This window comes from Gavia stellata, chromosome 1 (assembly GCF_030936135.1).
Source record: "Gavia stellata isolate bGavSte3 chromosome 1, bGavSte3.hap2, whole genome shotgun sequence".
NCBI lineage: Eukaryota > Metazoa > Chordata > Aves > Gaviiformes > Gaviidae > Gavia > Gavia stellata.
In genome coordinates, this window is record NC_082594.1 from 10050212 (window position 1) to 10064184 (window position 13973).

The window sequence follows — 13973 nt, forward strand, 5'->3', positions numbered from 1 at the left end:
TGACAGCGTGACGTTCTGGTGCTAAAGGAGGATAGATAAGTCTTCTTAGCATCTACAGTAAAATAACTGTAATGAATAAATATGATACAGTATTTTGTTCCCCTCAATATCTACCTAGGTAAATAAGTTCTCTGTGGGGGACTGCCAGTGCCATCGCTGTGCAGCATTCATTAAGTTGTGGCTGCTTGTCTGTGCTGAGATAAAAACAGTTGTAAAAAACACAGTGAAAATCTTGTGGTGATACCAAAGAGAAATGGTGTGTGTCATGGGAATATTGCTCTGGTGCTTTTACTATTGTATTTTGCTGTGTTGTACAGGCTGGTTTGCAAAACCTACAGAAAAGAAGACATCTGTGAGTCCTCATGAGGACATGAAGATGGCATTTATGGCTGAAATGAAAGCTGAAAACATCAAGCAGTTTCTTTAGTAAGCAATGTTAATAAGCAATTTCTGACTAATCAGTCAGGGAAAAAAAAAAAAAAAAAGTCAAGCAGGAACCAGCCCAAGGATGCCACCATATAGAGGATGGTGTGCAGGTTCTCGGCCATAGGCTTTATCAAATGTGTCCCAGTGAGCTGTGATTGTTGCAACAGTCCATCTCGGCTCCTCTCATTTGTGTTTGTGTTGGAAACAGTTGACGAGTTGTCAGTAATCTCAGTTCTTAAAGTAATTAAAAATTGGCCAAAGTCTTGCTCAGCCTTTGGTGAATTCCTGTAAAATGATGTAGAGGTTCAGCCTTTCTCTTACGTGTCCTTTTTCAGTCTACAACAATGTTTATCTTACATTGGTTTTTATGGAAAAATCATTCACTTCAAATTAGACTCTATGAATGATCTTAAATCATGACCGATTAAATGGAAAATAGTGGAGTACATCAGTGTAAAAGAGAAGAAAATCACACCGGTGTTCAAGCCTTTAGTTCTTCCTAAAGCTATTCTCCCTTCACGCTTTGTCATGCTATAACCAAATTTACGTGTCAATCTGTCACCATTCTGACCTCGTATTCACTTTCATGAAGAAATACATGTTTCCAAGCTCTCTTTCTCTGCACAGTGAATAACTGGAATAGACATAGTAGACACCAGCTGGTCAGCTGATGGTACATTACACTGCTCATAAATCTAATAGTCTTAAAGCTTTAGAGTCTTTTTTAAGACCATGTTTTTTTCCCAATAATTTTTTCATCTCGTCTACCCTTTAGTACTTAAGTTGATTTTAAATGTACTCTTAATTCTTTCATTAAATCCTAAAAGCAAAGCTGCTAACATTTGTTCCTGAAAATTCAAACAATGAAAGATGACAATATAGACTTTTTTTTAATCTATTACAGTTCAATTACTGTAATTAATTTATTAATTTCTGTAATTTAGACTTTTTAACTACAAGGAAGCTGATGCACTATTATTTGTTTATTTTAGGGATCTTTTAAACAGATTGTTTTTCTCTTAGGAGAGTGTAGTATTTGTTAAAACCTGTATTTATTCCAGTCAGTAATAGACCAGAAGTCATAGTTTATTGGTAGAAATTTACTTTCTGTGTAAAGAAAGTGTTAGAATATGTTATTTTAGGAGTGATCAACAAATTCAGGTTGGCCTTAAATTCCCAGCCTGATTAAATAGCACGAAGTTGTATCTTGCTACACAACTAAATTACTAAAAAAACATTTTCAGTTTTTAAGATGTGGCAATCCCACTCATTTAATTTTAAGTGCACTTGCCACAAACTATTGCAAATAAATCAGCTGGAAATTATGTTCTCTTTAGTACATAACAGCCATGTCCTGGACTATGTAAACATTGAAAACTGAAGACTTCTTAAGATTTTTTTACAGTCTTAGCCTGTGTTTTGGTGCCTACAAAGTCAACTGTTGTTAAACAGCTCTGTAAAAGGACTGCTTTCTGCCCTCTAAACTCCCTGTTTCTATGCCAACAGGAAACATTGTACCTCATTTACTGTCATGCAGCCAGTTCTGTGGTGAAATATGGCAGATATTTAGTCACTACTCAGAACTACCAGTACAGGCCTTCAGCAGATTAGAAGAAGAAATGAAGGAAAACACAATACTCAGTTAAATGGGAATGTAATACAGGAGAATGTTGTTGCATAAGTTTTAATGGAAACATGAGACTTAAACATTCCTAACTCTTATAGAAAATAGCCGTTGGCTCTAACAATAACATGTAACTGTGCTCTTGGTTCAGTATGTCATACAGAGAATGGAACTGTCACTGTAACAGGGACTTTTAGTACAGCGTCGGTACTAGACGTTGACATTGTCAGAGGAACATGGTTTCATCTAGCACATTCGGCTGCTAAGGGTTTGTCTAGTTTGGAGAAAAGGAGGCTGAGGGGCGACCTCATTGCTCTCTACAGCTTCATGAGGATGGGAAGTGGGGACGGAGGTGCTGAGCTCTTCTCCCTGGTATCCAGTGATGGGATGCGTGGGAATGGTTCAAAACTGCGCCGGGGTGGATTAGACTGGACATTAGGAAGCATTTCTTTACCGAGAGGGTAGTCAAACACTGGAACAGGCTTCCTAGAGAGGTGGTCGATGCCCCAAGCTTGTCAGTGTTTAAAAGGCATTTGGAAAATAACATGCTTTAACTTGGTCACCCCTAAATTGGTCAGGCAGTTGGACTAGACGATCATTGTAGGTCCCTTCCAACTGGAATTATTCTATTCCATTCTATTCTATTGTGTATAGTTCTTTCAAAGTGCTTTGTTTGTTGGCTTTGTTGTCACTCGAACTCAAGAATTAGACTTTTTCCCAATTTTATACCCCTTCCTTATCAAAGATCCAATTTCCTTCATTAACACCAGCTGGTGCAACACATGCTTCTGTGGCATGGTCATATGACAGGATGAGGACATCATGATGACAGCCTCATTCAGCTGGGAGTTTCTTCAGCTCTCTTTACCACTGGGCTTTCTCAATTGTCTGGATTTTTTTTTTTTTTCCAGACAATGGATTTCTCACTATTTACGGTGTCTTTCACTGTTTGTTATTCACACTGCATGACTTCTAAGTTACAAGCTGTTGAGTTTTTCTGCTCCTTGCTTGTAAGTCACTGTGAACTCACTCTGTCTTATTTGCCAACAAGACACACTCAGAGTGAACTTTCAGATAAATCAGTATTTGTACCAAAATCAATTAAAATAGTGGGATCCAAGGAGAATATCCAGTTCCTTAAAAGTAGGGATCAGAGTAATTATGCACATTTCTAAATCAAATACACAAAGATAATTATACTAAATTCTTTTATCACTTCACAAGGAAGGTCAGTCTTATTATGCAGAGGAGCGATTGGCCTAAGGTCACCCAGAAGACAAGGAGTAAAGCAAGGACAAGACCCCACCGCTGATGTCATCATGCCATTCTTGCTAAGCCACACTGCAAGGAAGATACAAACACCTGTGATAGCTCAGGACAAACTGAAACCCTTTACCTCAACTTATGCATAAGACAGGCAAAAACATAGGCGCAGAGGGTACATCTGGTCACCTCTAGGGAGTTTATTTCCAGCTAGGCTAAGAGGAGTTCTGATTATGAGCTGCAATGCCTGATCCTGACTCATTGCTTCTTTTTCTCTAGCAATTTTACACAGCTTCCTCACCTGGCAGGAACAAAGGAGAATCTGCATCTGGCACAGCAAGTCCAAGCTGAGTGGAAGGAGTTTGGTTTGGATTCTGTTCAGTTGGTTCATTATGATGTCTTGCTCTCTTACCCAGATGAAACTAAGCCCAACTACATCTCAATAATTGATGAGCATGGAAATGAGGTACAGAAAACACCAGTTTTTGCAGCCAGGGAACAAAATCACCTTCATACGCCTGGGAAGAGCAGGAGGGAAAGCTATCCTCTGTGCTGTTAATGGTGTTGGGCCTGATCCAAAGCTCACAGAAATGAGGGATTCCAGTTTGCTTTTATATTTTATATCTTTGTTTATTAATGTATGTGTTACGAATACTAATAATTACCCTGATTCATATAGCATACTGACATATATGGATTAAAGGACAATTACATAAGAGAATTACTTTATGTAATTCAATTGTTTTAAAACTGTTCTGTTATTCAGAAAGAGGAAAGCAACCATGGCCAGCATCATTATTTGCATTGATTCATTATACAGTATTAGTAATTGTGCTAAATTCTGTTTCTTGAAGATTAGAGTTTAGGCCTCAAGATGTACTATCACAAGTAACATCTGTTCATTATGGAGCAGCTCTAGTGCTTGTAGAAGCTCCAGGGATGAGCAGAATGCAAGCATTTTTTACTATTATGATCTAACCTGCTCTTACCTGCTGTACTGAGACCACCTTAAGGGACCCTGTGTTCATTTAAGCAGGATTCTGTGAGTGGAGGTGGGATTTGCAAGATCACACGTTGAACATGCATACTGAAAAGGATGCCCAGTGCTTGCTAAAGTTTTGGCCACTTCTCATTTAGAGTTCTAAAACTAGAGTCCTTTAAACTGCAAATGCATGTGAAATGTGCCTGAATAGACTACTTCTTTTCCATATTGCCTGGTTTACTGTTTTTTCTTTTCTTCTTTCCCACTAGATTTTCAACACATCATTATCTGAGCCTCCTCCTCCAGGATATGAGGCTGTTAGAGATGTGGTGCCACCCTACAGTGCGTTTTCAGCCCAAGGAATGCCTGAGGTAACATAGTAGAAGAGTAAAAGATGTAGAAATGGGAAGAGAAGTAGAAGTACTTGATGATCTTACAGGTCTTTTCCAACCTTAGTGATTCTGTGATTCTGTGAAGTAGGAACAGAAATAGAGACAGGAATAGAAATAATAGAAAAGATGAAATACCATAGTGTAGTGTAGCGTAGCATAGCACAAAATAGCATAGAGCGATATAGAATAATGTGAAATTTCTGGATCTTAGGCTTTAGTTCAAAACCTGACATGTCACCAGTAGGAAAGATGTCCTAGCTCTGATGTTCTTGGGAGTTTTGTGATGGAGCAATGTTCAACTTGAGCAATCATACATATATGTTTAATTTTTTTCTCTAGTTTGAGTCAGAACTGAATTTTATTTTTAACTTTTCCTTAAAAAATATGGTAATAAATCTTTAATGTTTTCGGCTGCTATAAGCTTCTCCAGATATTTCTGTGACTATGCACCGTTGTTTCCCATCTTGGTGAGCAAATAAGACTGTTATATTTACATAGCCAAATGAACAACCTAATTTTCAAAATGCTGCTTGCCCAAGGCTCACACTGACAGGTGTAACTGCACAGTGTACCGTATGCTTGAAAATGGCTTTTGCTAGCATTTCTAGCTGGCGATAAAAATGTTACTGTGATCTCAGCTTAACACTAATCCTTTCTATCTTGTTGTACAGATGGCATCACCTGATGGGCTTTCTTTTATAAAGCTGACCTGTGTAACAGGAGTTTTCTATCCTATGATCGTTAGTGGTTTCAATTAATATTTTGTAAGATGAGAAACTTTTTTTGTTGTTCTCAGTATCTTTCCTGTCTATACATAGAATACTGTAGTTTGGCAGGGCCCCTCTGGAGGTCATCTGGTCCCATCTCTGCTTTAGAGTTGGATCTGACTTTGATACCTGCTAAGAATGCTTTTACTCACACAGCCTGGTATTAGAGTCATGTCCTTTCTGAATTTTGTTAATAAGCTGTGCAATTCCAGAAAACGAAAGGTATCCCGTATTCATTTGCCTCCCACACTCAAAGAAAGCTGGAGAACCAGGAAGATAGTCTGTACCATAGGATATGACAGCTTTGAGTGTTTCAAGAATTGCAGTGGGAATTTTGGAACATAATGTAAAGTAAAACTCATGAATTCTGACTTTGTATCATAACATAATATCCCCAAAGAAAGACAGAATAACTTTGCTGCTTTATTTGGTTTCTGGAGAACTACAGTAAGTGATGGGATGTGGGAAATAATAAAAACAAGTTTTAAAAGCTGCAGCTTCCTTCTTTAGAAATTTTTTTTACTTTAATTAAATATAAGAACATTGTTTCTGAAAAAAACAATAAATAAAAACCAGATTGTCTTTTCAAAATATGATGCTTATGTTCATCTTATTACATAATACTTTGACAAAAGCTCCAGGTGCCTAGCTACAGCTGTTAGCAATAATGTTCCTCAGTGAGCAGTTGTCTGCACCTGTACTGTAAACAGGGAGCATGTGTATAGCTCTGCATTGGGAATACTCAGTGGGTTCAAGGTTCTTCTGAGTTCTCCCAGGCCTGTTTATGTATCTAGTATTAAAAGCCATTCTATTCAAAACTAGAACTAAGCTGTGGAGAGAGATATTTGGAACTTGCCAAATGCAGTCATCAGTCGTAGGTTGTCTTTCTGCTCATTAATTTTACGAATGATTCTTGCATAAAGCTCCAAGTTCCATGAAGGGAGAAGGCTGTAACATACCTGCATCCCAGGCTAACTGTAGTCTCACGGTTAGGCCACCTTCCTGGAAAGTGGGAGGAATGGATCAAAGTTCTTCATACAGAGAGAGGCCAAGAACACAGTTCTCATGTTTTCTGGGTGAGTGCTCTAATCAGGGAGTTGTGGAAATACATTTCAGTGCTGTTAGCACTGTTACTTTTTCCTGCAGCTGCTTTTTAAAAATAAGTGGCAGTGACTGTGTTCTGAAGGTTAAATAGAATCATAGAATCATAGAATGGTTTAGGTTGGAAGGGACCTTAAAGATTATCTAGTTCCAACCCCCCTACCATGGGCAGGGACCCTTCCACTAGACCAAGTTGCTCAAAGCCCCGTCCAACCTGGCCTTGAACATTTCCAGGGTTGGCGTGTCCACAACTTCTCTGGGCAACCTGTTCTAGTGCCTCACCACCTTCATGGTGAAGAATTTCTTCCTTATACCTAATCTAAATCTACCCTCTTTCCGTATAAAGCCATTACCCTTTGTCCTATCGCTACATGCCTTTGTAAAAAGTCCCTCTCCAGCTTTCAGAGTGGGAAAGTAGCTACTCGCTTGCTAGAGTGAGACCCTGCAGAGATTTAGAAGTAGTTCCCACTCATTTCTGGTTCTCAGTAGATGGAAGATGGCATATATTCTGGTCTCTCATACGGATTGTTAGAAAATGTATGTTTCTTCTGTGTCGTGTATTTTAACTAAATCCGAATAAAGAGTCAGATGAAAAATGTTAAGTTTTGAGCAGAAACTTCTTTTAACAGGAATATTTAGCAGAAAGCAGACAAAGTAGCAAAGTCACATTCTGTCAGACAGTAGTAGTAATTTGGAACATTAGCATCATAAATAATGGTAAAATTTTGCTCTTCCCTTCCTTTTTAACTGACTGCAAAAGTACTCCCGTCTATTTAATGATGGTCAAAAGTAAGAGGTGTGCTGAGATCTCTAACTACACTAAAAGAACCCAGACAAGAAATTTTATGAGTCCACACTACATTCTCAAAGCTTGTATTTTGTAACAGTTCTATAAACATGAGGGATTTCATCATATCACTAGAAAATCATGTACAAAACTGTCACAATGCTCTGATGAGAAATTTATTGCATCGATGTAGTTCTTAGTTCTATTAATAAAAGTTAAAGATGAACAATTTTCAGAGATGCTAAAAGACTTTAATTAAGGAAGCCCAATTTACTATGCAATGTATCGAATATTGCCAGAATCTTCAAATAAGTACCTTTTAATGTAGCTTCAGGAATCTAGATACTGAATAAATATGAATTATTCTGCAACACCAGGAAAAATGCTATGAATACTGATTATATACTTTATATCAGATGAGAGCTTATTCTGAAGATAGAACTGTTCTTGTCTTTATATGATGGCATCTGCTTAATCAAAGACATTATTTAAAAAAACCCTGTAAAGTGTGAACAGGTTTTCACCATAAAATGTTACTTGTTTTTGTTTTGGACAACATTGTAGAACAAGGGCCCTGAATGTGAGAACCCAGCAGGTTGCTATTAATTGTTATAATTATGGCTCTGCAATTACGTAAGCCAAACTATTGAAATCAACATTTTTATATTTGTCATAAAAAGTACAATAGGCTACAAATGTAGGTATTCTGTACAAGATATTCTAAAGAAATTATGTTAAAATGGAGGACCAAATTCCCCTTTTGCTTAATCTAAATAGACTGGAAGAACTGTCCTGACTTCAGCAGCATTACGTTTGATTTTACTGAGAGGGAAAACTACTCCATAAATTCAGAAAAACCTCCCCAAGGATAATCCTTATGTTTATGAATTATTCTCTGAACAGAGGACTAGAATCTTATGAGGTATGGAACTGCCTTATTTAAATACAGTCCCCTTTATTTCATTAACTTATCCTAACTGAGTTCATTTTTCTTAATTTAAGAAGAAATTGCAACTTGAGCAGATTACTGATGAAATCAGTACATTCAAAATGACTGTACCACAGTCTCACCAGGACATGCTGTATGCTGTTATATGAGACCACCTGAATGTCTAGTCAGCGATTTTTGTCAGTGTGAGACATTTAAGCTTATACCTTTTTGAAATTACATTGAAGATCTCTCTGAGGGTGTCTGGTAATATGGAGAAGTGCACTAAGGAAGAGTTGCCTGTCGCCTAATTTTAATTGTCTGAAATTTTAGGCATCTTCCCTAAACCAGTCTTTGAGGCTTTTTGTAGGTATTTACTCTAAAACAGTCTTTGAGGGCAATTTATTCCTTCCTAAAATAGGTGTTTAAAACAGGTTGGGGTGAATTCTCCTGGAAATGGTCAGTTCTCAGAGAACTTCCCAGGTCTTCACTGGCTATGAGTGCGCTACAGGTCCTTCTTAGACAATGCACGCAACTTTTAGGTAGCTGACATTAAGGAAGATGAATCACGCACCAAGTATTGAATAACATGGTTGAAACACAATCATGAAGAATACTTTGTTCATGTGCAAGGTGTATTTATTCTGACAGTCAACCACCTGTAGCTTCTGCTGTATTGAATAAGAATCAAGTCCTGAGAATTGCATAGGATAATGGCATCATTCAGTCTACTGCATAAAATACAATTAATATTTACTGTGGTGTCTGGGTCGAAAATACCTCCAGCTGTCCAAGACTGACTACAGCTTAAACAGACTACGAAGAGAAGTAAATGCCATACTCTGAGCACTTACTCTAAGTTTCTGATTCACAAGTCATATCTTAACATTCTCCATTGAGGACAAAATCTGGCAGCTTTGGATGGTAGGAGGCTAAATTCATTAGAAGTCACTTGCCTACCTAATTGTCTCATGATCAAAGAAGAATTCATACCAGAGCCAGTCCCGGAGTTCATTGTTCCCAGCTTATTCTCTTGCTAGGTTGCATCCTCCTTTTGACATGCTCCTTTGACATTGTTTCAAATTCTCCCTCTTTCTATCAGGGTGAGTTAGTGTATGTGAATTATGGCCGCACTGAAGACTTCTTTAAGCTAGAACGTGAAATGGGAATTAACTGTACAGGAAAGATTGTTATTGCCAGATATGGGAAGATCTTCAGAGGAAATAAGGTAATGCCTCTATATAAGAATGTTACTTGTGCTGTCCTTCAGTTGATTTCAAGAGTCTGAAACACTTACCTGAAGTGTTTTGGAGATACTAGCATAACTGAGTTTTTCATAGAGCTGTGTTCAAAGGTGATTCTTTAGTAGAAGATATAAAATGTATATTTAATATATATAAAATACATCTATAGGATAAAAGTAAATAAGTTGGAAAACATTACATATTTTTATATTCATTTGCATGCTATAAATTGTTCCAAAATATTACTAGCATTCTTGGGTAATACACTCTAACTCTGAACTAGACTGTTCTTTCCTATTGGTTCAGCTGTGCTTTAAGACAACTATATTGTTTCCTTATAATGGTTTCTGTACACCAGGCAGAGACTATAATTATATACAGGTTCTTTTAAATTCTGTATTTGTTTATTCAATGTCCCTATCATATAAATATTTTTAAACTAGAGATTTCTGCAGATTTCCGTGGCCTGACAGGAAAGTACATAATCATGTGCATACTTCAGGCATATACTCAAGTTATTTCCTCAACGGGGATATAAGAACACAGTCTATAAAATAGTGTGTTTGGCTCTTGTACAAAAATTAGTTTGACCTTAATTTGGACAGGACTATAATTTGTATTTTTCAGTTACCTAAGGGTATCAAACACTGAATCTCCTCACTGGAATGCCAACTTTAATATGCAATTAACTAATCTTCTGTGAGCTTTTAAGTGGGTAGCTCACTGGTTTACATACATACCATTTTCACCAGTGAAAAGTGACATGTAATTCATATTCTGGGTCAGATAATATTTTAACTGAATTGTTTACCACTCTTAAAGGTACCATCTGAACGGAAAAGACTTAAAAATTTAAGAAGGTATTGCTGTCTATGAATCTTTTATTAAAATTAAATACAAATACCTCAGAGTTACTAATATCCAGAGAGGCAGTTGTCCTGTGGTTTGGAAATTACATGCCCTCATTGACACAAAGAGATAATATGTTCATTCTTACAGTAGTATTTCTAATGACTGTTTATATACTGAAGAATTCGGTAGCCTGTATAAAATCTGGAGAACTGTACTGTGATTTTCCAGCTTCCTAATGGTGTGAAAGAATAGGATAGAGGATGAAGGCAAGTACTGTATTTCCTAAAAAAAGCTATGGTATTTCTGAATTAAAATACCCAAATTTAAAACTGTTGAGGATAGTTGTCACTCAGTCACTATACATCACCATCTTATCTAGTGGCAAAACAGATCGGGATGTCAGAATGACATATATTTTCTCTCTCACACTCTCCACCAAACACGATTATACAATAATAAAGTCACATGAGAACACTTTTTAAAATCAAAACAGCATGCAGGTCAGTCCTTCTGCCGTAATAAGCCTAAGATACACACTCTTTGCAGTTAGTCTTGTTCACAGCCAAAGACAGTTTCAAGCCCTCTAATAATAATCTTTCTGTGTAGTCTGAACCCTGACATACATTGGCAGATCATTTAGGTAAGTAAAGTAAATACATGGCTAACTGAAAGATAAGGCTGCATCAATGTGATACAGTTTTTTCCATCCATGATGTGTACTTTTCAATAGTCAGTGGACTGTATTGATCTGGATGACAGAATACAAACTCAGGTTATGTAGTAATACCGTGAAGGATGTTTTTCATGTTACTTCGGTTATCTCCTAACTAAAATTCAAAGCAACAGCAAACGTCTTACTTTCATATGAAACCTCATATATGCATATATATTTTCAGAAAATTTTATGTTATGAGACAGTTATGGGCCCTTTACTTAGCCCAAGCACTGTAAAAGGCCCTGAGGAATAATAACTGTAATTTATAATACTTGCTTTTTTTTGCCCCTTGAACTCTGGTGTCAGGCTATAAAGGACTGGGTAGGGACTGGAGATGTGCTTTGCAGGTGAAGAATGCTGAATTGGCAGGTGCCAAAGGAGTTATTCTGTATTCTGACCCTGCTGACTACTGTGCCCCAGGAGTAGATGCTTATCCAAATGGCTGGAACCTTCCAGGTGGAGGAGCCCAGCGTGGAAATGTATTAAACCTGAATGGGGCAGGAGATCCTCTGACACCAGGTTATCCTGCAAAAGGTAGGTGACACTAGAGAAGTCATGCTCTGAGGGTCTGGTTGCAGGAGGCAGGGGGAAGGTCATGGGGATGTTCTTTTCCTTGGAACAAACCACATTTTTTCTTGGTCTTTCTGTTGCTCAAAAGAGGCAGCTTTGGGCTTCATGACAGTAGGCCAGTTCTGCAAATGCTGCATGAGAGAAAGTGAGGGGATGTTAAGGGAGCCACACAGTGCAATGTTGGGCTGCTTGACTTCACAGGCATACCCAAGTTAGCCCAGAGATCATGACACAAGTATTCAACAGCTGAAGTCCTAGTCTTTGCTTTCTGCTTCTCATCACTAAGTCCGCAAGGAGCCAGTCTGCACAGCTCACAGGTTTCTTTGCAGGATCTTGGGCTGCTTTCTCTCCAGAAGAGCCCCTACTGGCAATGCTGAGATCTTTCATGCAGGGACTTATGTCACCTGTCTGCAGCTGAGGCTCCTGAGAAAATGACCATTCCCCACTGGTTCCTCACCTTCACTTCATGCTTCCTCAGCTGCTTATTTGAGCTCTGCCTAAGCTGTTTCATTTAGCACCTAACCCAGATAATTTTCACTGAAATGCATTAAGAACCATTCATGCCAGCACTTCAGCCAGCATATCTGAGGGAGGCAGTCACCTCGAGAAGAGTATTCCCTAAGCGATGGGGAAAGTTGCCTCTAGCCAGCACAGCTTGAGCTGGAAGAGGATACACATTCACAGCAGCAGCATGGCAGGAGCAGACCATGAGGAAGGTTCCTGGTTCCTCGTGCTAGAGTCAGTGATCTCATAGATGCATCCCTGTCTGCTTCCCTCAACAAGGGTCCCTGTGAATGTTGTATTAAAAAGGAAACGATTCTTTTCCATACCTGGTGGCTTACAAACATCAAATTTTATCCATATTGTGAAAATTAGGATTCTCATTTGTTAAAAAACCATGATTTGTATTTGAGCTTTGTCAGAACAAAACCTACACTTCATTTTGTTCACAAAAACAGCAAACCAGAATATTCAGTAGCCCAGTGTATAAGATTTTATCTGCATCTCTTATCAACTGGCAAAATTTTTTTGGTTCCCAGTTGCATGTTCCAAGCATCAGACTACGGGCTCCCTCTTTGCTCTTGTTCTTTATCTGTGGCTTAGTCTGAAATTCTTTCCTATGGAGAGAAATATTTCTACCTAAAAGCATTTCAACACAAAAATTAAGAAAGAATTTTAAAATTTCCAGCCAGCTCTAAGTGCATGACTGCAGACACTGTGGGAGAACCTTTGTTAGTGTCTCTCTGAAAACATTTTGATAAGGCATAAAGAATGAAATCACTGAAGAAATGTCAGCCCGACTTCAAGGAAAGTGAAATGATTATCCCTGACTCCAGTGCTAGGACTGTGCTATGAACGGTACAGATTCCTTCTGAGAGTTGTAAATATGAAAGTATCTGTCTTTTGCTTTCAGAATACACCTACCGATTAGACAAATCCAGTGGTGTAGGTCTCCCAAAAATTCCAGTTCATCCCATTGGCTATCATGATGCTGAGTCATTGCTGCGGTAAGTGTATGGGAGACATGAGGACTTTTAAGCAGACTGTTTTTTGAAAGTTATGAGAGTATTTGAAAAGAAAGGGAAAAGACTTTCGCACTGTGCTTCTACTTTAGCTGTGTTTGTCATTAGGTTCTCTGTAGGAGGTAAACATGTTATCTGTTATTACATATCAGATATGTGCAGAGTGATCTGGAAAGGATCATTTGTCATATCATGATCAGTCAAGTATACTGAAGTTATAAAGTGCCTCTAAGTTTGAATAAAGGCAAAAAATTTTTGAGGATGGCATGATACCTGTCTTGTGAAAAAGACCACAAATGAAGTCATCCGTTTGTCCCAGAAAATACTTTGCATGCGTGTTTGATGGGACAGTATCTGTATTGTCCTCTGTTAAATGAAGGCATGTGCATTCTCTCATCAGGTGTATTATGTTGCATAAATATGAAGTGATGCTAGCAAACTAATATAAGAACACTGGGGAAACTCTGGAGTATTACAGGGGATTTAATAGACATCTGTGTGTAAGTAAGTGTGCTCACTAAACATGCAAGTGACATGAAGACAGGCTGCCAGCTTGCCAAAGGGCAGCATTAAAATTCATAATTATCTTAACAAACCAAATAAGTTCTCTGAAAAAATTAAGATGTGATTGAGTTGGCAAGTGTATCATTCCCCTAAAAATGTAGCAGTAATCATCTGTATCAACTGTAGAGATACGGAGCAGGAAATACCAGGACTGGCAACAGTACCATGGATAAGTGTTTAGGGCAATAAGTGAACATAATCTTGGGTGTGTATTTGTATAGGAATTTTACATCTA

General features: G+C 38.0%; 1 protein-coding gene across 3 annotated transcripts in view; it reads left to right on the forward strand.

The window, feature by feature from the left end:
* Nucleotides 1-355: 355 nt before the first annotated feature.
* LOC104264353 (glutamate carboxypeptidase 2) overlaps nt 356-13973 on the forward strand; it is a 28959-nt gene continuing 15341 nt past the window's right edge. For all 3 annotated transcript variants that reach the window (XM_059826345.1, XM_059826354.1, XM_059826363.1), the window contains exons 1-6: nt 356-426; nt 3593-3779; nt 4565-4666; nt 9373-9498; nt 11429-11615; nt 13066-13159. In XM_059826345.1, coding sequence (XP_059682328.1) covers nt 371-426; nt 3593-3779; nt 4565-4666; nt 9373-9498; nt 11429-11615; nt 13066-13159 — 752 coding nt within the window. In that variant the 5' untranslated portion in view covers nt 356-370. The remainder of the gene's footprint in view (nt 427-3592; nt 3780-4564; nt 4667-9372; nt 9499-11428; nt 11616-13065; nt 13160-13973) is intronic.